Raw genomic sequence first — 25,378 nt, 5'->3', positions numbered from 1 at the left:
CATAGCCTAATGCTCTTCCCACCATTCCTACTTGTAATGACAATGGGCGCCAACCATGCTGAACATTCAATCTCTTGAATGACACCCTGTTTGACCAATTTTTCTAATTCCATTCTTAAAGGTTCTCTCATCAACAAGGGGATCGAACGTGTTTTATGAATTACAGGTATAGCTCCTTCCTTAAGTACAATTTTATGCATGTCGTTTTTTAGTACACCCAACTTTTCGTTGAAAACTTCGGGAAATTCCTTTACAAGATTAGCACCTACCACTGGAGGATCAATAAGTAGTACCTGCTCATGGTTATTTGGGTCTAGTTTAATTCCTAATTCCTTCTGATGTTTCCACCCTAGGATACTTGAGCCCTCACTGGTTATATATATCTTCCCTACCGTGTGCCTGTTTTTGAATGACATTCTCATTCTTACCATACCTTCCAAAGGGATGGGAACTCTATTGTACCCTGAGGGAGCAATATCAGCTGTTTCTAACTTGATGTTGTGTTTAGAAAATCTCTCATTAAAAATGTTCTTATCCACCAGGGTAAAAGGAGAGCACGAATCTGCATAAACTTTGAATTTTTCCCCATCTAGACTAATCTCACATGTGGGATACTGGGTTTTTTCTTCCTTGCTCCCGTCCTCTATCTGAAAGATAAAACTCTTTTCCTCCGCTTCATCAACCACCTTGTGTTCAACAACATGAACCTTAGGACTGAATACATTGCACACTTTGGAAAAATGTCCCTTTTTGTTGCACTTCCTACACATAACATTTCTGGCTGGACATCGCCAATTGTTGGCCAAATGATTATGGTTTCCACACCTAAAACATTGCAAGCCTCCCGTTTTATTACTAGGTGCCTCTCTATTTTTATTATCTACTTTGCAGACAGCCTCCACACTAGTAGAATCTTTGATTTCAGACTTTTTCTTAACCACCTCCAAAATTTTCATTTCTCTCATACATAGTGCCGTGTGTTCCAGCCCTTTTGCTATACTAATAGCCTCCTCAAGGTCTGGATTTCTTGTAAGTAATTCCTCTTGAACCTTCACATCATTAGTGCATCTTTCTAATTGGTCTCAGATGAGGGAGTCAGTAAGCGCCCCAAACTCGCAAGTGGCAGCCATACTCCTCAACACCGCTACATAAGAGGATACATTCTCATCCTTCCTTTGATTTCTTTTGAAAAATGGATGCCTTTCAAGAACCACATTTATTTTAACTTTGAAATGCCCCTCCAACTTCCTTAACGTGTATTCATACACATCCACACCTTCCTCATCCTCATGAGGTTCATCCTCTATTAGTCTCCCTGTGATGTCCTCAAAAACTTTCCTCCCATGTATACCAAGATTGTGTAACAGTATGTGTTGCTTCCTTACATTTGAAAAATTACCACCCTCTATGGCTATAAGGTAAGACTTGAAAATTCCTTCCCACCTTCTCCATGGAATTTCAGGCTCCCCTAACTCATTTAAAAATGGGGGTGGTTGACTCATTCCTGCACCAGCCATTATGAAATAGTTTAAACAGTACTAAAATAAATCCAAGCCAATTACTAAACAGGTGATTACCTAGACAGATGGAAGTGATGAAAGGGAAGATAAAAAGGTAAGAAAAATAGAAAGAAATATGTATATAGAGAGAAAACAAATAATAATAATAAGACTAATTACATGCACTTATGCAGAAGACATTCCTACACCAGATATTATTCTAAATATCACAAAAACGATAGTACTGAAAAAAAAGTAACACAAGTGGACTGCAACGCTTTTAACACCAATTAATTTTAGTCCTATTTTTGTGTTTAAAGTTAACCTCCCATAGTTCCACCAGAGAGACAGGGGCGGGAACTTCCTGTTATTATATGCAGAAGAAGAAAAAAAACCACAGGAAACGCTGGCTTTCTCTCCTCCTGGATAAATCACGAACAAAATGCAAACCTTCTGTAGAAGAACGAGTGAAAATGTTCATGAATCAATCCTTTTAAAACCGCAGACTCCCACACGACCTTGAAAACAGTTCGTAATCCGAAACCCACACACGCTAGACGCTCTTGTGGAACTCTCCGAAACTGATGCGTAGAAGCCCGGGAAGCCTGAAGAGAAGCGCCGCAGTGCATACGTCTCACACATCAAATCTTCCAAGGCGCGTAATAGGGGACAGAGGACACGCAGAAGACAAAGCCTGTCAGATGAACTGCCGAATGAATTCAGGATCCCAGGGAAACACAAGCAACAGCCTCCGTGCTAACCACACGCAAGACGCAAACCACCTCACAGTCACCAAGACTCTGCAGAGAAAATCTTCCGGAGAAGTAATAAAAAAAAAATGAAAAAAAAAAACAGAGGACTAGGAGATAACCGTCTGATTAGCCCCCGTTATTTTGCACGATGCACCAGAAAGTCCGCTAAGGGGCACCGAGCAGCGGCTGTCTCTTTACGATGAGGAGGCTCCCCACAAAGTCAACGCTCGAGGGCACACTTGAGGGCAGGCTACGGAGGTGAATTCAACCCATAGCAAAGCACCTAAAGTTCTCCTGACTGAAGAGTCTGTCCTCTTGATGAGTTTCGGAGGGCAGGTCACTGACAAACTGCGCCCAGATCGCACCATCAAATAAGCACCCAGCAAAGATGAATAGAACACCTCACCGTCTTGTATAAATGATTAAAGCTGAATAACTCAAGAGGAGCTTCACTCGCAGGAGAATGACGGCAGTTCCTTAAACCAGCCAGCAAGACGAAATGTTCACAGGGAAGGATGCAGTGCTGTCCCTGTCACAGCTCTGTTTTCCCTCGTCGCCAAAATGAAGTAATGTTCACCACACAGGTAAGAGACAAGTTCCTTTATTGGTATGAACGATAACTGCACCCTCAGCCTGCTGGCGTAAGGTAACCTCAGTGAAGTCAGCTTGTCAATATTCCAAGGCTGCCTTCAAGTCAAAGTTCTAAACAATACCATGTATCATGAGTGGGGAGGGGAGGGTGGATTGTACCAAGTGGCAAACTATAACAGTTTGGCTCACCCCTAGGGCCTGACGTGTATTTGTGCTATTTTACTGTCATATTTGAAGTGTAACTTATGTGTTTTGACCTCTCATCTCATAAAGAGACTAAGAGGGTGTTTTTAGTAATAAATACATATATTTTATATATACCTGGTGTGCGATTCTAGAGGCGATAGGCACCCTGCCTACCACAGTCGTGGTTCTTATACCGCTTTTTTAGTATATGGTTTGGTACGCCCCTAGGGCCCATTCGTGTATTTGTGCTTTTACTGATGCTTAAACACTTGTAACTAAAGTACTTCGAATTCCAGTCTCATAAAGAGACTAGAGGGGTGTGTGTTATCTTAAATAGATATATTTTGAATATATACCTGGTGTGGTTGTCTTTCATTTAGGCACTCAAGTGATTATAGACTGGCAAAACAAGCTGCTTTACATTCCTTCAAGACTTAGACTGAAGGCTGCTCTCCATAGCTACCACTAGGATAGCTTAAAATAAAGGTTGTCTTTAACCTATAACCATTAAGGGTTTGTTTGGACTGGTACAGGGTGCCCACTATAATTAGTGGACAGCATATACCAGGCCAACTTCTAACATCCTTTGTCCAGTTTCGCGCCAGATCAGGAGTCAACAGCTCCCAGAACTGGTTTGAGCTGGACTAGGCACAGGGACACTAAATGTGCCCCCAGTGCAGACTTTCCGGCATTCTCAGAGTGCACCCACCCAGCCCCAATACACTAAACCCTCTCTGGGAGCTGGTTACACCTCCCTGTGACAGGATGCCTATTGTCATGCCTTACTCTGCTCGAGCTTGGCTCAGCAGCAGGAGGGCAGAAATGTGTCTGTGGCTGGCAACGTCCATTTTATGCTGCCCGGGTCGAGAAAGCCGAGACAGGGTAGACTGATGACCCATAAAGGTTACTTCTGAAGGGCGGAATCATACCTCCCACACCAGTTACTGGTGTGGAGGTATGATTCCAAGGTGTTTGACACCAAACACAACATGTTTCTACGCTGCCGTTTTAAAGATAGCATTATACCGAGGTTATAATGCACCTTTACCTATATGTCTGGCTGCATCACAGACAACCCCGGAGAATGGTCTCCAAAGGCTGCAGAGGGACACTACTCATGCAGGGGCACCCTCTCATGTAAAACGCAGCACCCTGCCTTCAGGATTGATAAGGCCTACCATAGGGGTGACTGGTATGTTTTAAGTGTAATGATTTAGATAGATATAGTGAACCTATATCTGAGTAAGTGGTGTAAGCACCAGCTTACACAGGTTGCAGTAGCAGACCTGTTGTGTCATTTTGAAAGGCCTTTCATGGGTGGCATAATACATACTTAAGCCCAGGGGAGGCCTCTGGGGTACCTATGCCCGAGTACATGTGTACCATATGCTAGGGACTGATAAGGGTACCCCAGTATTTAATCTGGAGTGCACCTAAGGTACATAGATAGCAATTTAAAGGAGAAAGCAGGTAGACTGGGGTCCTGGATAGCAGGATCCCAGTCAGACTAGTTCAAAAACAGTGTGACATCAGCAAAAAGTGGGGGTAACCATAAGAAGCAGATACTACTTTCCTACAAAGACGACATCTGCCAACTGAAAGAGCAAGTAACCCACCTACGAGCCCACACCAAGGAACTGCACAGAAGAGCTGAGGACGCCAAAAATAGGTCACAGAGCAACAAACCCCATCTGGTGGGATTCCTGGAGGGGGCCAAATGGGACCAAATGCTGGCCTTCCTTGAAAGCAGGCTGACATCATGGATACCCAGAGACGAGCTGTCACCATGGTTCGCTATCGAACGTGCCCACCGATCTCTTGCACCTAAACCACCTCCTGGCGCCCCACTACGCCCCATCATTGCCCGAATCCTCATTTTTAAAGACAGAGATGCTATCCTGAATGCGGCTCGGGCCCAGGGCGCCCTGAAATTCTAAAATGAAACCATAATGATCATCCCAGATTACACTAAGGAAGTTCAGGCCCAGCGGCGCTCCCACACAGAGGTCAAGCAGAAACTTTGTAACTTGGGCCTCCAATACAGACTTCTCTTTCCAGCCCGTCTCTGAGTTGTTTTCCAAAACAAAACGCATTTCTTTGAGTCTCGGCAATCAGCCTGGACCTGGATAACCGAAGAATGACCCCTTCGGGTCCGCTCCGTTTCCTCGCCTGGGTCATCCAGATCACAAATACCTGGTCCTCCATCCCCTATGCAAAGCAGGAGATGCACACAATCACGTAGGGGCAGGGGAGCACGCAAGGAGGCTTCCAAATCGTCTGGTGCAACGATCCGGGGATCCAGTATCCAGTGCTGCCACTTACCCGATGGGCTCTCCCCCACCCCACCCCCGACATCGAGATGGCTCTGCGAATGACCTGTCCCCTGCAAGAAGTCCCTCCTAGACTTTAGATCCGACAGCTACATACTCAGATCTCTCCAGAAGCCCTGTGATTTGAGGTATCACATCACCATTGAGAGGTGGGCAAGGGAGGGTCTAGCGGAAAAGAGACATGTGGACCATATCCCACGGAATTACAGAACCTAGGGATGCCTGCCATTGCCAACATTAGATCCGATATTATGGAGGGGTCCAACACGCAGCTCTCAGCGAAACGTATTAGTTTAGTTTAAGTAGTTATGTTTTTATTTTGCAGGGCGACAGATGCTTCCGTTCCGGAAGTATAGGGTGGAGGGGAGCAGGGCGGGGAGGGGTAGGACATTTGTCCTCTGCCTAATTTTATGTTGCGATTTGTAAAAATTTCCCTTCTTCATTGTTTGCAGCACCTCAGCACTTGATCACCATGTAAGCGCTACGACCACACACCTCAAAGGGAGAAGACCAGTTGCACCCTCCCACAACACAGCACCAATCCCCCTGGGGATTCCCTGCCCCATTTCCCATCCAATGCATACACCAGATATGACACGATCATCCACTTTAGGTAATCCCCTCTAAATTTTATCTTGGAATGTGAATGGATTGCTAGACCGTATTAAACGGACAGCGGCCCTTAAATGCGCCCAATGACACACCCCTGACATACACCTACTTCAGGAAAACCACCTCCTTGGGACTCAGTGCCCCTTCCTTGCGAGGTATGGCTTTGATAGGGTATGGAACTCTGGGTTTGAGCGAGGGTCATGAAGAATCATCATCCTGCTATGACGAGGCCTTCCTTTCACACCCAACCACATTACTACAGATCCTCAAGGCCGGTTTGTTGCCGTATCCGGGCCGCTGGAGGGGAGCACCCTCAACTTGGCATCCATATACATTCCACCAGCTACGGTCACCTCCTCTCTGCACCACCTCACTGACATTATCACTGCCCTACCCCTGGGCAGACGGTGATAGGGGGTGACTTTAATGCGGTTATGGCATCAACGCTCAACACCACTAGCACACTCACTACCGCTAGGTTGGCGAACGCAAAGAAACTGGTTGACTGGGCGGCTGCCCTGGGGCTGTGCAATGTCTGGAGCATCTGGAACCCCTGGTGCTCTCAGTACACTCATACCTTGGCGGCACATCACACACATTCGCGAATCAACATGATCCTCGTGCCTGCCTCTGAGTGCCAGAGAGTATCAAACATTGCCGTCCTCCCCGGGGAATCTCAGACCATTCAGACCTACTTCTATACCTAGGCGAAACCCCTGATACGCCCTGCCCACTGTGGTGACTAAACGCTTGGTTCCTGCAGGACAAGGAGGCCAAGGAAGCGATAGGGGAGGAGATATGCCAATACTTCCCCGCTAATCTAGGATCTGTCCCCTCCTGAGCACCCTTTGGGAGGCAAGTAAAGCCACCATGCCGGGGTGTAGCCAGAAGTCAAGTCCAAGCACGTCGGCTGGCCCAGACCAGCCGCTTAACCCTTTTTGAGGCCCAAGCAATACGGATTGAAACAGTCCCAAATGAATCCCCAAGCGATCTGGGAGACAGGCAACTCACGGTCATACGTGAGGAGATTAAACATATCGCATTAGAAACGGCCAAGATAATGTGGCGTTCCTCTGTAGCCCGAGTGTACGGCTGGGGAGACAAGAACGGGAAGCTGCTGTACAACCTGGTCTCTTACCCCCTGGCCAACCGAATAATCCCCGAGATCCATGACGCCTCAGGGACCACCAAGCACACGTCACCGACAATCGCACAGGCATTTGCAGACTATTACGCTCACCTATACTCCACTCCCAGGTCCGAAACTTCCGTTGTGGACATGATTAGCCAAACGAGGGTCCAGCTCCCCTGTCTCGTGGAGACCGAGGCGGCAGACCTGCATCTTCCCTTCACTCCAGAGGAAATACACGGCGCAATCTCCTTGCTGAAGGCCGGGAAAATGCCGGGGCCAGATGGCTTCCCGCAGGAGTATTATGCAGCTTATCGGGACCTATAGGTCCCCCGCCTTACTGAACTGTATCGCTGTGTTGCTGAGGCCCGGTCTTTCCCCCCTTAAATAGATTGGGGTGGCAACCATAGTGGTGATCCCCACGACCCAACCACCTTCACCATCCTGCACAGACTACCGCCCCATTTCCTTAATTAACACCGAAGTAAAGATATATGCCACGATACTGGCCCAATGTCTGCACCCACTCTTAAACAAACTACTCCACCCGGACCAATGCAGCTTCATGCCAGCACACAGTACGAGGCACTGCCTGAGGCACCTCCACCTGGCCCATGTGCACCGTCGTCTTCTCTCACCCTACCGGACGCTCCTCCTTGTCTACTTTGAAAAAGCCTTCGACACAGTTGACTCGCTCTACCTGGAGGAGGTTTTAAAGACAATGGGCCTGGGTCAGCACACCAAGCGAGCCCTGTCAGAGGCGTTCCCCATTCAAAGAGGAACGAGACAGGGCTGCCCCCTCTCCCCCTTCTATTTGTGCTGGCAATGGAGCCCTTGGCATGCCTAATTCGGTCAGATGACTTCATCCAGGGCTGGGCTTGGAGGAGCCACCACATCGACAAAATTGCCCTATATGCGGACGATGTCCTGCTTTTCCTGGCAGACCTGGCCAACTTGGGTCCACGCTGTCTCCAGGCCCTCCATACCTTTGAGAGCGTCTCTGGGTTCCGGCTCAACCCGGAAAATTCGACCCTAGTACTCCTTCATCCCTCTAGGGAATGCTTCGACTGGCAATCCTCCATCCCTATTAGGAGACAATCCTTCAAATACCTGGGGATATGGATTGCTCTGCTCCCCAAACTAGAATGGGCATTAAATATTACCCCGCTGGTCAGAAAAACCAAAGAGGATCTCAAGCGCTGGCAAACCTTACCACTCAACCCACTGGGGAGGGTGGCTCTGTTTAAAATTATGATCCACCTTCCACCTCCCATGCAGCTGGTTTAAGCTACAAGATTCCTGTGGGGGGGGGGGCACAAAAGCACGCATCGCCCTTGCTCGATGTCTGATCTCACTTTTGATGGCGACATGGGCATGATTGACTTTCACCTGTACTAATTAGCTACCCTACTTTTAGTCCTCCATGACTGGTTCACCGGGGGCTGGTCTGACTCGGCTTACAGAGCAGAGCTCAAGGACTGGGAGTTTCCTCAGATACAGGCATTCCTATATGGCAGCCCACTACCTACAGCAATACCACTAATTACCAGGGCAGTGCTGATAGCCTGGCGTATGGCCATCAGACACACACGTTGGGACAAGAAACTAAGCCAGCAGACACCTCTCTGGCAGGGCATGTGGCTGGGCAAGGTGGCGGCAGTCATGGGGGGTTCAGGCGATGGGACCATATTGGAATATCCCAACTGGGCGATGTCTGGGTGGGCGACCACATTAGACATTTCAAGACCTGCAGAAAAGCTACACTCTTCATACCTCACAATTTTATAAGTACCTACATTTATGTCATGCTCTCGGCACACATATTCCAGCAGACACAACACTCCTTGAATTTAGCCCATTAGAAGCGGAGGTCATGATGGGAAACTTGGGGAAGGGAGGAGTATCCCGGATATACCATACCTGGTGGAAAGGACGGCTGGCCTCTGGAGGAAGAGGACTGGCACAATGACCTTATGGCCCCCAAAGCCATTCCAACTTTGGCCAGACTCCGCCTAATCCAACCATATTACTTACACACTGCCTATGTCACCCCAGAGCGCCTTTTAAGAGCGGGCTTACGGCCCTCCCCAAGCTGCACACGCTGTGACCACAAACCAGCAGACTTTTACCACATGACCTGGACCTGCCCATGCCTTGCCCCTTACTGAGCTGCAATAGAGTCTGAACTCACACACATCCTGGGCTAGCAGGTTCCCCACAATCCCCTAAGGCTCTTCTTAGGAGTAATGGACGGTCTAGATGGATCTCGATCCGACAAGGTTTTCCCGGGGACAGCCATAGCAGTAGCCAAACGCGATGTTGCGGCGACATGGGCACAGTCTAAGCTTGCAACCATATCTAGGTGGCACCGAGGAGTAGACTGGTGTGCCGCGCAGCTAAAAAACCATATTTGAGGCCAGGGGATGCCCTACTAAATACCAAAGGGTCTGGGGCAAATGGACAAATCAGTTAAATTGATTAGAATTGACACCCACCACTGTCTACAAATGTAATGTCCATGTGCTGTGGTTGTAGATCGACACGCTTACCTGTACCTTACCAATACAACTGTACTCTGAGATACCATGTATTTCTGATCAAATGTGCTATGCTGCTATTTGTTTGCTGAGAAATCAATAACATTGTTTATCCAAACAAATCCTCTTTAATAGTAAAGTTAGATTTTTACTTTCTATTTTAAAAATGGCACTTTCGGAAGGTTTTTACATTAAGTGGGATTTGATCCTGTTCACACTCATGGGGGGATCAAGTATTAAAAGTCGAACAGAAACAATACCTCCACCAGCCTTAGATTAAACTCTGCTGACCCCTGTGGGACTGAGTCCTATCCCCCAATTGTTGTCCTCCAGGTCCTGGACCCTTGGTTGGAGTCGGACTGTACTCCTCATTGCCCAACTGGAGACTTCACAGAATGCAGCACATGATGACACTGGGCCTCACAGCACCACTCAGCTCCTGGTCAGCAGATTTACCCTGACCTGATGCAGAGCAATGCCAAGAGTTGCATCACAGCTCACAGCACTGTACAGCTCCCGATCTTTGGCTCCACCGGACCACACACAGAGTCTCACATAGAAGCACCATGCAACTCCAGAGGGGTGGCTTCACCGGGTCCAACTCAGCATGCACAGTTCGACACAGAGCCCTGCAGAGCCGCACCACACCGTCTTCGCACCAATAGCACAAGGTAAAACTTCCAGCCGAATTAACCTGGACCTTGATACGGCCCACGCTTTTTCACAGTCATCCTGAACTTGTCACGTTTTCCCGCGCCGGTGTAATCAGATACCCACAATTGGTGCTTTGCACCTTTTTGTGCTATTTTTACCTAAAATTGTAAAAACTCATAACACTGATTCTACTTATTGGATTTTTGTTTCCATGGTACCAATTTATTAATTAAAATATCCTCTATTTTTCTAAAGTGGTTTGAGATTCTTATTCTTCTTGTGTTGTGTTTTCACATTATTTCTGTTAGAGTGCTATGAATACTATGCACACCAACCCCAAGTTAAGCCTGACTGCCTAACCAGAATGTTAACCAAAGGTTTATTTAGTGAAGCTTGTGGTTCCACCTGACAACGACTGTGATATTATTAGACAAGGTTCTCACCCCCTTCAACCAATAATTCAATTTTGTACAGGCACTTTTATAACCTTACAGATATCTCTGCTTTTCTTTATTCTGACTGGTCAAGTTTTCTATCTACCTTTTATCATCTGGTATTTCAATGTCCTACGCAGTTGTATTTTTATAATTTTACGTAATTCCTTCATCTAACAATAACTGCACAATTTTGCTCCTTTGTGAGTCCACTGATGGGTCAAGATTATTGTTGTTTGTACTTAAATTATTGCCAATTTTGCTGCATCTCTATAAATTATTTCTATGTTTGTTCAGTGATGATGTGTTTTTGGTGATGTCCTTGTAAGTGTACTAACCGACTAAAGCTCTTCCCACATTCACTGCACTTGAATGCCTTTTCATCTGTGTGTGTTCGATGATGTCTTTGGAGGTGTGATAACAGACTAAAGCTTTTCACACATTCACTGCAATGATATGGTTTTTCCCCGGTGTGTGTTCGTTGATGTCTTTGTAGGTTTGATAATTGACAAAAGCTCCTCGCACATTCACTGCACTTGAATGGCTTTTCCCCTGTGTGTGTTCGCTGATGTCTTTTTAGGGCTGAGGAGTCCCTAAAGCTCTTCACACATTGATTGCACCTGAATGGCTTTTCCCCTGTGTGTGTTCGTTGATGTCTTTGTAGGTCTGATAATTGATAAAAGCTCCTCGCACATTCACTGCACTTGAATGGTTTTTCCCCTGTATGTATTCGCTGATGTCTTTTTAGGGCTGAGGGGTCACTAAAGCTCTTCTCACATTCATTGCACCTGAATGGCTTTTCTCCTGTGTGTGTTCGCTGATGTTTTTGGAGATCTGATAATTGATAAAAGCTTTTCACACATTCACTGCAATGATATGGTTTTTCCCCTGTGTGTGTTTGCTGATGTGTTTTGAGGTTTGATGACTGACAAAAGCTTTTCACACATTCACTGCAATGATATGGTTTTTCCCCTGTGTGTGTTCGTTGATGTCTTTGTAGGTTTGATAATTGACAAAAGCTCCTCGCACATTCACTGCACTTGAATGGTTTTTCCCCTGTATGTATTCGCTGATGTTTTGTTAGGGCTGAGGAGTCACTAAAGCTCTTCACATATTCATTGCACCTGAATGGCTTTTCCCCTGTGTGTGTTCGCTGATGTTTTTGGCGAGCTGATAATTGACAAAAGCTCCTTGCACATTCGCTGCAATGGTATGGTTTTTGCCCTGTGTGTGTTTGCTGATGTCTTTGTAGCTGTGATAACCAACTATAGCTCTTCTCACATTCACTGCATTTGAATGATTTTTCCTTTGTGTATGTTAGCTGATTCATTTTTAGGTTTCCTGAGTGACCAAAGCTACTTCCACAGTCACTGCACTTGAATGGCTTTTCCCCTCTGTGTGTTCGCTGATGTCTTTCTGTGTGTAATATCAGCCTAAACCTCTTCACATATTTACTGCACTTGACTGTCTTTTCCACCTTGTGTGTTTGGTGATGGTGCTTTAGTTCTGATGACAAACTGAAGATTCAGCGGCATGTGTTTTTTTTCTTTCTCGGGTAGATATTTTTCTACATCCCATGATTGTGTTTTCTGAATGGCCCCTGTATGTAATGGTATTTTGTAAGTTTGATTTCTAATTTAACAATAAAGTACAATGGTCACTAAATACTTGTCGCATTCATAATATGTGTCAGGCGTCTTTTTGGGTGATTGTCTCTTTAAACTAGATAACGGTTTTGCTCACTTGTGGGTACAGATCCTTCCTCCTCCTAGTTGATGCAAACTGAGGCAGTCCTCTGTATTTAAGACAGAAGAGCTCCTCTTTGCCTCACCCTCCAGTTGTCTGGCTCCACTCCATTGTGCCTTTGTCTGGTTGCTGTGGTTTTGACAGAAAGAATTTACAAGACACCCAGAGCACTGAATGATGGTCTGATATCATTTTAGAAAGAAGAGCACTGCTGTAACCACATCATACCGATCCCATGATCAAAGCTGTTGTTGGACACTGACTTATACCGGAGGTGGTTTGTTATTGTTTTTGCCTTTAGTTTCAAGATGTCATTTCTTCGTCGTGTGGCTGGAGGCGCCCAACTCTGATTTATGTATTCACTGAACTGCCCTTGACGGCTCCTTCCAGGATCGGTGAGTTTAGGTTCAGGTTCCTCTGTCTCGGACTGCGCTTATTTTGTGCGCTCAAGACTTGTTTCCTGTTGGCTGTAAAGAGATTGAAAATCGCTAAATGGAAATGTAATGGAATATGAATACACAATATTTTACTGGTTGCAAAAGACATGTCTCCTTCACCATCTGTGAAACTTATCAAGCGATATTTCATCATACACTAATAATTAACTAAAAGTTCTATTACCCATGTGACATCTTTACTTCACAAAAGGTGGAGATTTACCAGGGTTCACAGAGTAACTCAGTAAAGAATGGGCGGTCACAGAGCACCATGTCCAGCTTTAGGCAGATCCAAGTGGACAATATTACATTTAAACAAGAACAGATTGAGGAAACAGAGATGGATCAGGACATGATGCTGTTACTTTAGTTTGAGGAAGTGTATAACAAAGGTAACTCTTCGGGAAGTATATAACAAAGGTAACTCCATTCACACACTTCTTCACAATCCTTTCATGTTCACATTGGATCAGCTGATGCGCCAACTCCTTTCTTTACCTTGTTGCTCACTTGTTATCTTTGCCACTTTCCACAGCCCCCCTGGGGTTGGTTCAAGCATTTCTGGTCTCTTCAAACCTGTAAGATTGGAGCATTATTGTGAATTGAGGTGGATTTTCTATCGCCATAATATCCGCCCATCTCCCTGAGACTAGTGCAGCTACACGGCCTAGTTCTGGCCCGGACACTTTACACAAACTAGAGATTCTTTAGTTCTTCCTAAAGCAGATAAAGTTCGGCTCTTGTTACACTTTCAGCTGCAACTCTTTCCAGAATGAGACAAGGCACAGAAACAACAGCAATATCAGTCATTTAGCTCTAAACAGAGTGAATCCACCACAATCAATAGTTGACCTGACATACCCTTGCAGCCAAAAGAGGCGTTCATATTACACAACTGTTGCTTTTTTTCCTTTCAATGATATTTAATTTAATTTAATGTTGTACGTTTAGTGCTGAGGAGGCTACTCTGTGGCCACGAGGGTATTTGGCGGAGCGGAGGAGGTGTAAGTTCATCACCCCCTACCACTCCCCTATACCTGTTTTCTCACTCTACAGGGCTCACTGTTAGCCAAAACAAAGGGAGCGGTTTGAAACCTGTACAGAGCACAAATCGGGTAACAGCCTAATAGTCAAACGACCATTGTTGGCAGTGTGGGATCACAAGCTTCATTTTTAGAAGCTCACCTGGGAGGTATAAATGGAGGAGGTGCACTGGTAGGTGCTTATGGGGTACAGACAGAGGAGGGGCAGAGGTAGGTACTAATGAGGTACAAGCAGAGGAGGTGCATGGCTAGATGCTTGTGAGGTACAAACAGAGGCGGTGCAAAGGTAAGTACTTATGAGGTACAAACAGAGGAGGTGCAGAGGTAGGTGCTTATGACATACAAACAGAGGAAGCACACAGGTAGGTGCTTCTGAGGTAAAAACAGAGGAGGTGCAGAGGTAAGTACTTATGAGGTACTAACAGAGGACGTGCAGAGGTAGGTGCTTATGACATACAAACAGAGGAAGCACACAGGTAGGTGCTTATTGGGTACAAATGGAGGATGTGCACTGGTAGGTGCTTAAGGGGTACAAACAGAAAAGGTGCAGATGTAAGTGTGTATGAGGTACAAACAGAGGAGGCACACAGCTAGATGCTTGTGAAGTACAAACAGAGGAGGTGCACAGGTAGGTGCTTCTGAGGTACAAACCGAGGAGGCGCACAGCAGGTGCTTATGGGGTACAAATGGAGGCGGTGCACCGGTAGGTGCTTATGGGGTACAAACAGAAAAGGTGCAGAGGTATGTGTGTATGAGGTACAAACAGAGGAGGCACACAGCTAGATGCTTGTGAAATACAAACAGAGGAGGTGCACAGGTAGGTGCTTCTGAGGTACAAACCGAGGAGGCGCACAGCAGGTGCTTATGGGGTACAAATGGAGGCGGTGCACCGGTAGGTGCTTATGGGGTACAAACAGATAAGGTGCAGATGTATGTGTGTATGAGGTACAAACAGAGGAGGCACACAGCTAGATGCTTGTGAAGTACAAACAGAGGAGGTGCACAGGTAGGTGCTTCTGAGGTACAAACGGAGGAGGCGCACAGCAGGTGCTTATGGGGTACAAATGGAGGCGGTGCACCGGTAGGTGCTTATGGGGTACAAACAGAAAAGGTGCAGATGTAGGTGTGTATGAGGTGCAAACAGAGGAGGCACACAGCTAGATGCTTGTGAGATACAAACAGAGGAGGTGGACATGAAGGTGCTTATGAGGTACAAAAAGAGGAGGTGGACATGAAGGTGCTTATGAGGTGCAGACAGAGGAGGTGCACAGGCAGGTGCTTGTGAGGTACAAACAGAGGAGGTGCAGAGGTAAAGGCTTATAGGGTACAGAGGAGGTGCACAGGTATGTGCTTAAGAGGTACACACAGAGGAGGTGCACAGATAGTTGCTTATGAGGTACAGAGGAGGCACACAGACAGGTGCTTATTAGGTATAAAAAGAGGAGGTGCAAAGGTATGTGCTTGTGAGGTACAAACAGAGGAGGTGCCCAGGTAGGTGCTTATGAAGTATAAAAAGAGGAGGTGCACAGGTAGGTGCTTATGAGGTACAAACAGAGGAGGCGCACAGGTAGATGCTTGTGAGATACAAACAGAGGAGGCGCACAGGTAGGTGCTTTATGAGGTATAAAAAGAGGAGGTGCACAGGTAGGTGCTTATGAGGTCCAAACAGAGGAGGCGCACAGGTAGATGCTTGTGAGATACAAACAGAGGAGGCGCACAGGTAGGTGCTTTATGAGGTATAAAAAGAGGAGTTGCACAGGTAGGTGCTTATGAGGTACAAACAGAGGAGGCGCACAGATAGATGCTTGTGAGATACAAACAGAGTAGGCGCACAGGTAGGTGCTTTATGAGGTATAAAAAGAGGAGGTGCACGGGTTGGTGCTTATGAGGTACAAACAGAGGAGGCGCACAGGTAGATGCTTGTGAGATGCAAACAGAGGAGGCGCACAGGTAGGTGCTTCTGAGGTACAAACAGAGGAGGTGCAGAGGTATGTGCTTTATGAGGTATAAAAAGAGGAGGTGCACAGGTAGGTGCATATGAGGTATAAAAAGAGGAGTTGCACAGGTAGGTGCTTTATGAGGTATAAAAAGAGGAGTTGCACAGGTAGGTGCTTATGGGGTGCAAACAGAGGAGGCGCACAGACAGGTGCTTATGAGGTGCAAACAGAGGAGGTGCACAGACAGGTGCTTATGAGGTGCAAACAGAGGAGGCGCACAGGTAGGTGCTTATGAGGTATAAAAAGAGGAGTTGCACAGGTAGGTGCTTATGATGTGCAAACAAAGGAGGCGCACAGACAGGTGCTTATGAGGTGCAAACAGAGGAGGCGCACAGACAGGTGCTTATGAGGTGCAAACAGAGGAGGCGCACAGGTAGATGCTTGTGAGATACAAACAGAGGAGGCGCACAGGTAGGTGCTTTATGAGGTATAAAAAGAGGAGTTGCACAGGTAAGTGCTTATGAGGTACAAACAGAGGAGGCGCACAGGTAGATGCTTGTGAGATACAAACAGAGTAGGCGCACAGGTAGGTGCTTTATGAGGTATAAAAAGAGGAGGTGCACGGGTTGGTGCTTATGAGGTACAAACAGAGGAGGCGCACAGGTAGATGCTTGTGAGATACAAACAGAGGAGGCGCACAGGTAGGTGCTTCTGAGGTACAAACAGAGGAGGTGCAGAGGTATGTGCTTTATGAGGTATAAAAAGAGGAGGTGCACAGGTAGGAGCATATGAGGTATAAAAAGAGGAGTTGCACAGGTAGGTGCTTTATGAGGTATAAAAAGAGGAGTTGCACAGGTAGGTGCTTATGAGGTGCAAATAGAGGAGGCGCACAGACAGGTGCTTATGAGGTGCAAACAGAGGAGGTGCACAGACAGGTGCTTATGAGGTGCAAACAGAGGAGGCGCACAGGTAGGTGCTTATGAGGTATAAAAAGAGGAGTTGCACAGGTAGGTGCTTATGATGTGCAAACAAAGGAGGTGCAAACAGAGGAGGCGCACAGACAGGTGCTTATGAGGTGCAAACAGAGGAGGCGCACAGACAGGTGCTTATGAGGTATATGCAAAAGAAACAATTGATGGACGGAATGCTGGACAATGCAAACATTCACCCCTAGTCACAAGGATCTCGGTTTAATCCATCATTCCTTCAAGATTTAGGTACCTTTAATATGCCCCAGATCCCTCTTGTCATCCTCCGTATAAAGAGAGCAATAAAACTTACCAAATGCATCCCTTATGGACTCTGGATTAGTGGTCTGTCCTATCCCCGGGTGGATAATGTCTTGCATTATATTGGATGTTGTTTGCTCCCTGGTGCGAACTGCTGGTTGGTGGCCAACCTGTTGATTTAATTCATACACCATTTCCCTTCGTGCTATCGTTTTGCTCACCGCTTTGTCCGTAAATACATTGATAATGGCTGCTTTTGCAAATCGGTATCTGCCACTGTATTAACGCAAGATCTTGACCTTCCTCAACTGCCCTGACCAAATCTTCTTCAGCTGCCCCCAGATTATCCTGTAATGTTTTTAGGGACTGCTTGACCTGTTTGTTACGATTCAAGGAATATCGCAATGTTTCCCCCCTAATTCTGCTTTCATGGCATCCCATACTACCTCGATGGAGGTACTTCCCTATATTATCTGCCAGAAATATTGGGATCCAGCGTTTCATATGGGTAGAATATTCAGTATCAGAGAGTAAAGCTCTCTCGAATGACCAAGACCTCCAGTTAAAATTAGCTCCCTCTATTTCAATCTCTAGTACTAACGGATGATGATCCGATAGTACTCGTGGCAGTTTCGATATATGGCATATTGAATTCAATGAATTTGAAATAAACATATATTCCAATCTTGCATGGGACCTGTGTGGATTAGAAAAAGAGGTGTACCCTGGTGTACCCTGGATCATTTGATCTTAACAATTGCAAACAGTCAACTAAGCCATGAGTCTGACACATGATCCTTAAGGCTTGAAATACTTTTGACTTTCGTCCCACATATCTCCACCCTCCCTCCAGAGACCAATCACTTGGTAAATTAATATTGTAGTCTCCACATACAATAAGTGGGAGTGGCCAGTGAGCGAGTTCGCTCGAGATAGTATTCAATACTGTAGGATCATCTCTGTTGCATCCATATAATGTGCACAGCGTTAGTTTCTTTCCCGCCCCATATTGGCATTAAGAGATAGCCCAACGTCTGAATTTATCTGAACATGATCGATTAAACTGTAGCCCCCCTCCTTTAGCCAGGATCACCACACCCCGTACCTTAACCCCCTGTGTTGTCGCACTTATCACCCTAAATCCCAGTGTATATAGAATATGTAGTTGTGACCCATCTATATGTGTCTTCTGGAGGCAAATGATATTAGCACCCATCAATTGTAACCCAACCACAACTTTCTGTCTTTTCTTTACACCGTTTAAACCACATATATTCATAGACACCACTCTCAATATCGCCATACCATTTTATGGTGTTGACCTACGACTAATACCTTATCTCCATTAAACCCCGCCACCTTTCCAAAAATTTCTATCCCCTTATAAGAAGTACTGCACAAATGTCTAAACCATCCAAGAAGCAATGTAGGCATAACTTAGTTCATTTCCTCCCCTGTCTGGGAGCCCCCCCTCCCTCTCCCCCTCACCCCCCACCACAATTCAGGTAACCAGGCTCAGCCATGAGCTCGTGTGAGGACATCTGTACCGACTCTCCTCTCCCTTAAGCTCCTCCCCCATCGAATGTGCCTTACCAAATACCCATATCCAGAGGAACCATCCTTCAAGCCTACAATTCTTGCTTACAATAGTTACTACATTTTTTTTACAATTTACGATTTACCCCCCCATACTCCCCGCTGCAATATCGTCCAAGAGTTTCTGTGCTTGAATTTCAGAGGTGAAACTGAAATTCTGGCCTTTGTATATCACCTTTAACCTCGCTCGATTTTGTAGGAAAACCACGGTCCCTGCAGATTGAAATGGGGTCATTAATTGCCTGAGCCGACCATCTCCTCTCGACCGTAGCGTGTGCAAAATCCGGTTTGGCAAAAACAGAAAAACCTTCAAAGTTCCTTTTGGCATTGGGTCTAACTAAATCATACACGGCTTGTTGAAGCAAGAAGTTACCAAAATAGATCAATATTGCATGGGGTAGAGCTTTTTCTCTGGAGGAATGCCTTGATTGTAAAAGGGGGAATCTGTGAGCACGTTGAACTTCCTTGTCCCAATCCCATGTTGGGAGCTCGGGTAGGGAGCCTCTTAGCATGGTTTCTATGAACTTTCTTATGTTGTTACCCTCACAGTTTTCAGGAACACCCTAACAGCCTGAGGTTATTGCGGTGCTGCTGGTTCTCATAGCCCTCAAGCATTTACATCACATCTTTTATAGTACTGCCCTGCGATGACGCCTGCGCCTTTCCACTGTGCTTTCAAGCATTTCCGTTCAGTCACTCAACAATGTCCGAGCAGATCTTTCCCACTTTCCCTATGGAACCTTAAAGTTTCTTAGTTGCTAGTCGTGCCTGTCGATTGTCGGCTTTGACATCATCTTGAAAAGCTTGTAGGGACCGCAATATCAGAGCCAGTGAGGGCTCAGCCGGGTTAACTCGCTTCGTCTGATCTGAGATCCCACCGGTATTTTCCGCCGTTCGCTTCTCACCTTCGTCTATTCCCTCCGGGGATAGCATTGATGTTGCTGAATAGTCATTCCTCCTCCGTCTCCTGCTCCCCTGTGATCTTCCAGCGAGCCTTCTTCCCCGACACCCATTTGTTTTTTACTTGAGGTTGTGACTCTCTCTGACTCTTCTGTCAGTGAGAAGAATTTTTCCCCAGGTACATCTGGGGTCAAGCAGTCGGCTTCCATATCCCCGTTTGGTCCTCAGTGCCTCCCAGAGTATATGGCCCATTTTTGCCAGCCACAGCTGTTACTCTGTTCTCCTGTTCGCTCCTAGCTGTACCAGAAATACCCGCGTCCAACATCCGGGATCGAGTACCCTGCATTAATACGTCTTTACTTGGGCTAGTATGTACAGCATGCACTTGTGCCTCTATAATGGTATTATCACCATTTGCCTGCCATGGAGTCGAGTTTCCCCCATCCGGGACGTCTGACCTTTTACTTTGTCCAGTGGGCGTTCGCACTGCGGATGTTATTGCCTGGTCAGTTTCTGATACATGGTCGCTTCTAATCCTGTCCATATCACCATTGCCATTATTTTTGTTATTGGTGAGGTCCTTTTGTGTCTCCATTTTTAGGGGCCCCTTACCCACCAGAAGCTATGGGCGAAACGATGTTTAAAATGGATGGTTGTGCTTCCTCTACATCAGTAGATGGTTTAGTTCGCCATAAGTTTGTTTTTCCAGAAAGTTCAGTTTTGTCATGTTCGATTTTCCCTTGCTTGTCTCCTTTATTTGGCCGTAGATCCCCTTTTTTGAGATCTATTTTTAAATCAGAGTCCTCCCGCTGTAACTGTACGGCGGTAGCGCTCACTCGTTGCTTTCCCCTGCCTCGAGCAGCGATTGCCACTGACTCGCTGTTACGCTCAGGCTCCGTGTCTAACAGCGCTCCTGCCGATAGCGTGTTGCCATCTCCAGGCAACCACTGCGAGACGTAGGCATGCCCTGAACCTGTTGCTGCCATCTGCAGAAGCCACATTAGGGCCTCCCAGCGTCCCTGACAGAAGTTCCCTTTAGCTCTGCAGGAATGCCCTCGCTGTCCGACTTGATGGAAAGTTGGAGAAATCCACCGGAGCACAGCATGCCCGTCGCGGACTTCCCTGCAGTTCCAATGCATACTCTTGGGCTCCATCTGGGATGTTTACAGCGAAGAGGGGGAGAGAGGTAAGCGGTGGCTCCTACTCAGATGCCATATTGCCCCGAATTGAGCTAGTAACAAATTTGTGATGATGTTTGAAGAATTGTTTAAGGATACGTTGGGGCGTATGAAAGGCTATAGTCATCGTATTAAGTTGAAGCTTGGTGTCAAGCCAGTTGTAGCTAAGGTGAGGAGGATTCCTTTAAGTGTGCAGGATGCCATGAATTAGGTAATCACCAGGTTAATGGATTCTGGATTGATTGAGCCTGTGGAGGCAACGGAGTGGTTGGCTTCAATTGTGGTGGCCAAGTAGAGTGATAATGAGATTCGCTTATGTGTGGATCTTCAAGCACACAATATGGAGGTGGTGGTGGATAAATTCCCACTCCCCAATATTGATGAGGTCATGTCAACTCTAGATAGGGCATTTTAATGTAACATTCTTGACCTAGCATCCGCCTACCATCAGGTGCCTTTGGATAAAAGTTCACAGGAGTTGACAGCATTCATAACTCCCATGGGGGCTTTTAAGTTCGTAGGGATGCCATTAGGTTTGGTGTCGGCGGCTTCCGTCTTTCAAAGGATCATGAATGATATTGTCAAGGGAATTGCAGGTGTTCGTTGTTACCAGGATGATGTGTTGGTTTATGGGAAGACTATTGAAGAGCATGATGACAGAGTGGTGAAGGTTTTGGAGAGGCTATTAAAGGCAGGGTTCACGCTACGTTGTGGGAAAAGTAAATATGGAGTAACTAAGGTTGACTATCTGGGTCATCACATATCAAGCAGTGGGGTTAAGTCAAATAAGGATTTGTTTGACACTATAACACAATTGAAAGATCCATGTTCTAAGGAAGAGATGGCCTCATTTTTGGGTATGGCTGAGTTTTATAGCAAGTTTGTAAAGAAGTGCTGCGACGTTCTTCATTCCTTCATGGAAGCAGAGTCTGGTGTCTTCGGGACTCTTCGTGAGTGAGAGGATCAGCTGGGTGTCATCGGTGTAGGATACTATGCTGAGCCCATGCTGTCTGACAAACGCAGCGAGGGGGGCCATGTAGATGTTATAGAGCGTGGGGCTGAGTGATGATCCTTGGGGAACTCCGCAGTTGGTGTCGGTGGGAGCGGAGAAGAAGGGAAGGAGACTGATCCTCTGGGTTCTGCCAGAGAGAAAGGATTGGATCCAGTTGAGGGCGGCTCCTTGTATCCCTGCGTCGTGAAGTCTGGCTGCGAGCGTGCGATATGACACGGTGTCGAAGGCTGCGGAGAGGTCTAGAAGGATGAGGGCCGCAGTGTGTCCCTGGTAGAGTAGCATGCGGATGTCGTCAGAGGCGGCGAGGAGGGCAGTCTCGGTGCTGTGGTTGCTGCAGAAACCAGACTGGGAGGCGTCTAGGATGGAGTTCTCTTCGATGAAGGCGTCAGCTGGGCGTTGACGAGCCTCTCGTGACTTTGGCCACGAAGGGGAGGAGCGAGATGGGCTGGTAGTTTTTCAGGTCCGTTGGGTCGGCCGTGGGTTTCTTGAGGAGGGGTTTAACCTCCGCCCATTGCCAGTCATCTGGGAAGATGCTGGATCTGAAGGAGGGGTTGATGGTCCGTCATAGTTCAGGTGCAATGGCCGCGGCGGCTCTGTGGCATATGTGTGGAGGGCAGCGGTCAGTTGGGGCTCCTGAGTGGATTTTCTTCATGGTCAAGGTCGAGGTGTTGTGTTCATCGGTGGCGGGATTCCAGGTCATGATGGTAGGCTTATCGGCGGTGGTGGGGAGGGGGGGGGTGTCCGGTGTCTGTGTCATAGAGGGCCTTGATCTTCAGATGGAAGTAGTAGCTGAGCTTGTCGCAGAGTTCCTGGGAGGGTGTGACATCTGTGAATTCACTGTGGGGTTTGGTGAACTGGTGTATGACGCTGAACAGTTCCTTGGCGTTGGTCGCGTTGGTCTGGACTTTGTCTCTTATGAAGGTCCGTTTGGTGTCTCTTATGCGCTGCTGGTATTCCTTCAGGGCGCTCCTGTGGTTTTTCCGTACTCACAGTGAACAAGGTCAATTCAAAACCTCATGAAGAGATGGCGGCGAGGTTATTTAGAGAGAAAGTGAGGGAGACAATGTGCTGATCACTTACAGTGAACAAGGACAGCTCGAGACCTCATGAAGAGATGGCGGAGAAGTTTTTTAGAGGGACAGGGAGGGGGACGATGTGGTGATCACCCACAATGGACAAGGATAGCCCAAGGCTCCGTGAAGAGATGGTGGTGTGGTTATTTAGAGTGACAGTGAGGAAGACAATGTGCTGATCACCCACAGTGAACAAGGATAGCCCAAGGCTCCAGGAAGAAATGCCAGTGAGGTTATTTGGAGAGACAGTGAGGGAGACAATGTGCTGATCACCCACAGTGAACAAGGATAGCTTGAGGCACCATGAAGAGATGGTGGTGAGGTTATTTAGAGAGACAGGGAGGGAGACGATGTGCTGATCACCCAGAGTGAACAAGGACAGCCAAAGGCTCTATGAAGAGATGGCGGTGAGGTTATTTAGAGAGACAGAAGGGAGAAAATGTTCTGATCACTTACAGTGAACAAAGACAGCTCAAGACCTCATGTAGAAATGGCAGTGAGGTTATTTGGAGAGACAGTGAGGGAGACAATGTGCTGATCACTTACATTGAACAAGGATAGCTCGAGGCTCCATGAAGAGATGGTGGTGAGATTATTTACAGAGACAGTTAGAGAGACGATGTGCTGATCACCCAGAGTGAACAAGGACAGCCCAAGGCTCCATGAAGAGATGGCGGTGAGGTTATTTAGAGATACAGGGAGGGACACAATGTTCTGATCACTCACAGTGAACAAGGACAGCTCAAAACCTCATGAAGAGATGGCGGTAAGGTTATTTAGAGAGACAGTCAATCAATCAATCAATCAATCAATCAGGAGGTTTGTAAAGCGCCCTACTCACCCGAAAGGGTCTCAAGGCGCTGGGGGGGGAAGCAACTCCGGATCAGTTGAAGAGCCAGGTCTTGAGGTCCTTTCGGAAAGTGTGCAGGGTCGACGAGCGTCTGATGTTCACAGGGAGCTTGTTCCAGGTCTTGGCTGCGATGTAGGAAAAAGCTCTCCCACCTGCTCTGTTTCTGTGGATGCGGGGGACCTCTACCAGGGCAAGATTGGTGGAGCGGAGGATCCTCTTGGGTACGTGGAAGGAGACTCTTTCTTTCAGGTATTCGGGTCCAGTGTTATTGAGCGATTTGTAGGCGTGGGTGATGAGTTTGAAAGTGACCCTCTTCTCGACGGGGAGCCAGTGGAGGACTCTTAGGTGTTGGGTCATGTGTTCGTGACACGGTGTCCCGAGGACGAGTCTGGCTGCGGACTTATGGATAGTTTGGAGTTTGTGTAGAAGTGATCTGTTGATTCCGGCGTATAAGGCGTTTCCGTAGTCCAGTCTGCTCGTTATGAGCGCGTGGGTGACTGTCCTTCTGCAGTCGGGGGGAACCATTTGAAGGCCTTGCGGAGAATGCGCAGGCAGTTGAAGCTGGTGGAAGCGACGATGTTGATCTGGCATTTCATGGAGAGGGAGGAGTACAGGATGGTGCCAACATTTCGTGCGTGGTCTGTAGGGGTAGGTGGATTACTTAGGGCAGAAGGCCACCAGGTGTAGTCCCAGGCGGAGGTGCAGGGTCCGAGGATGAGGACCTCAGTTTTCTCTGATTTGAGCTTCAAGCAGCTGTCTTTTATTCATGCTGCGACGTTCTTCATTCCTTCATGGAGGCAGAGTCTGGTGTCTTCGGGACTCTTCGTGAGTGAGAGGATGAGCTGGGTGTTATCGGTGTAGGATACTATGCTGAGCCCATGCTGTCTGACGATGGCGGCGAGGGGGCCATGTAGATGTTATAGAGCGTGGGGCTGAGTGATGATCCTTGGGGAACTCCGCAGTTGGTGTCGGTGGGAGCGGACAAGAAGGAAAGGAGTCTAATCCTCTGGGTTCTGCCAGAGAGAAAGGATTGGATCCAGTGGAGGGCGGCTCCTTGAATCCCTGCATCATGAAGTCTGGCTGCGAGCGTGCGATGTGACACGGTGTCGAAGGCTGCGGAGAGGTCTAGAATGATGAGGGCCGCAGTGTGTCCCTGGTCGAGTAGCATGAGGATGTCGTCAGAGGCGGCGAGGAGGGCGGTCTCGGTGCTGTGGTTGCTGCAGAAACCAGACTGGGAGGCGTCTAGGATGGAGTTCTCTTCGATGAAGGCGTCAGCTGGGCGTTGACGAGCCTCTCGGTGACTTTGGCCATGAAGGGGAGGAGCGAGATGGGCTGGTAGTTTTTCAGGTCCGTTGGGTCGGCCGTGGGTTTCTTGAGGAGGGGTTTAACCTCCGCCCATTGCCAGTCATCTGGGAAGATGCTGGATCTGAAGGAGGCGTTGATGGTCCGTTCTAGTTCAGGTGCGATGGCAGCGTCGGCTCTGTGGAATATGTGCGGTGGGCAGGGGTCAGTTGGGGCTCCTGAGTGGGTTTTCTTCATGGTCGAGGTGATGTGTTCAACGGTGGCGGGATTCCAGATCATGTTGGTAGTTTGGAAGTAGTAGCTGAGCTTGTCGCAGAGTTCCTGAGAGGGTGTGACGTCTGTGAATTCACT

The 25,378-nt window shown here is 47.4% G+C and overlaps 1 protein-coding gene across 1 annotated transcript in view; it reads right to left on the bottom strand.

Annotated features, from left to right (window-relative positions):
* Positions 1–9,793: 9,793 nt before the first annotated feature.
* Positions 9,794–25,378, bottom strand: part of LOC146839144 (uncharacterized) — a 33,920-nt gene continuing 18,335 nt past the window's right edge. The window contains exons 2-3 of the mRNA XM_085603196.1: positions 13,406–13,483; positions 9,794–12,937 (exon numbers count right to left, since the gene is read on the bottom strand). Of these exons, the coding sequence (XP_085459322.1) occupies positions 11,008–12,054 (1,047 nt within the window). The 5' untranslated portion in view covers positions 12,055–12,937; positions 13,406–13,483 and the 3' untranslated portion in view covers positions 9,794–11,007. The remainder of the gene's footprint in view (positions 12,938–13,405; positions 13,484–25,378) is intronic.

This window comes from Triturus cristatus, chromosome 4_2 (genome assembly GCF_964204655.1).
Source record: "Triturus cristatus chromosome 4_2, aTriCri1.1, whole genome shotgun sequence".
Classification (NCBI taxonomy): domain Eukaryota; kingdom Metazoa; phylum Chordata; class Amphibia; order Caudata; family Salamandridae; genus Triturus; species Triturus cristatus.
Note: the sequence above shows the minus strand (reverse complement) of the source record. Positions and strands in the feature narration are given on the sequence as shown.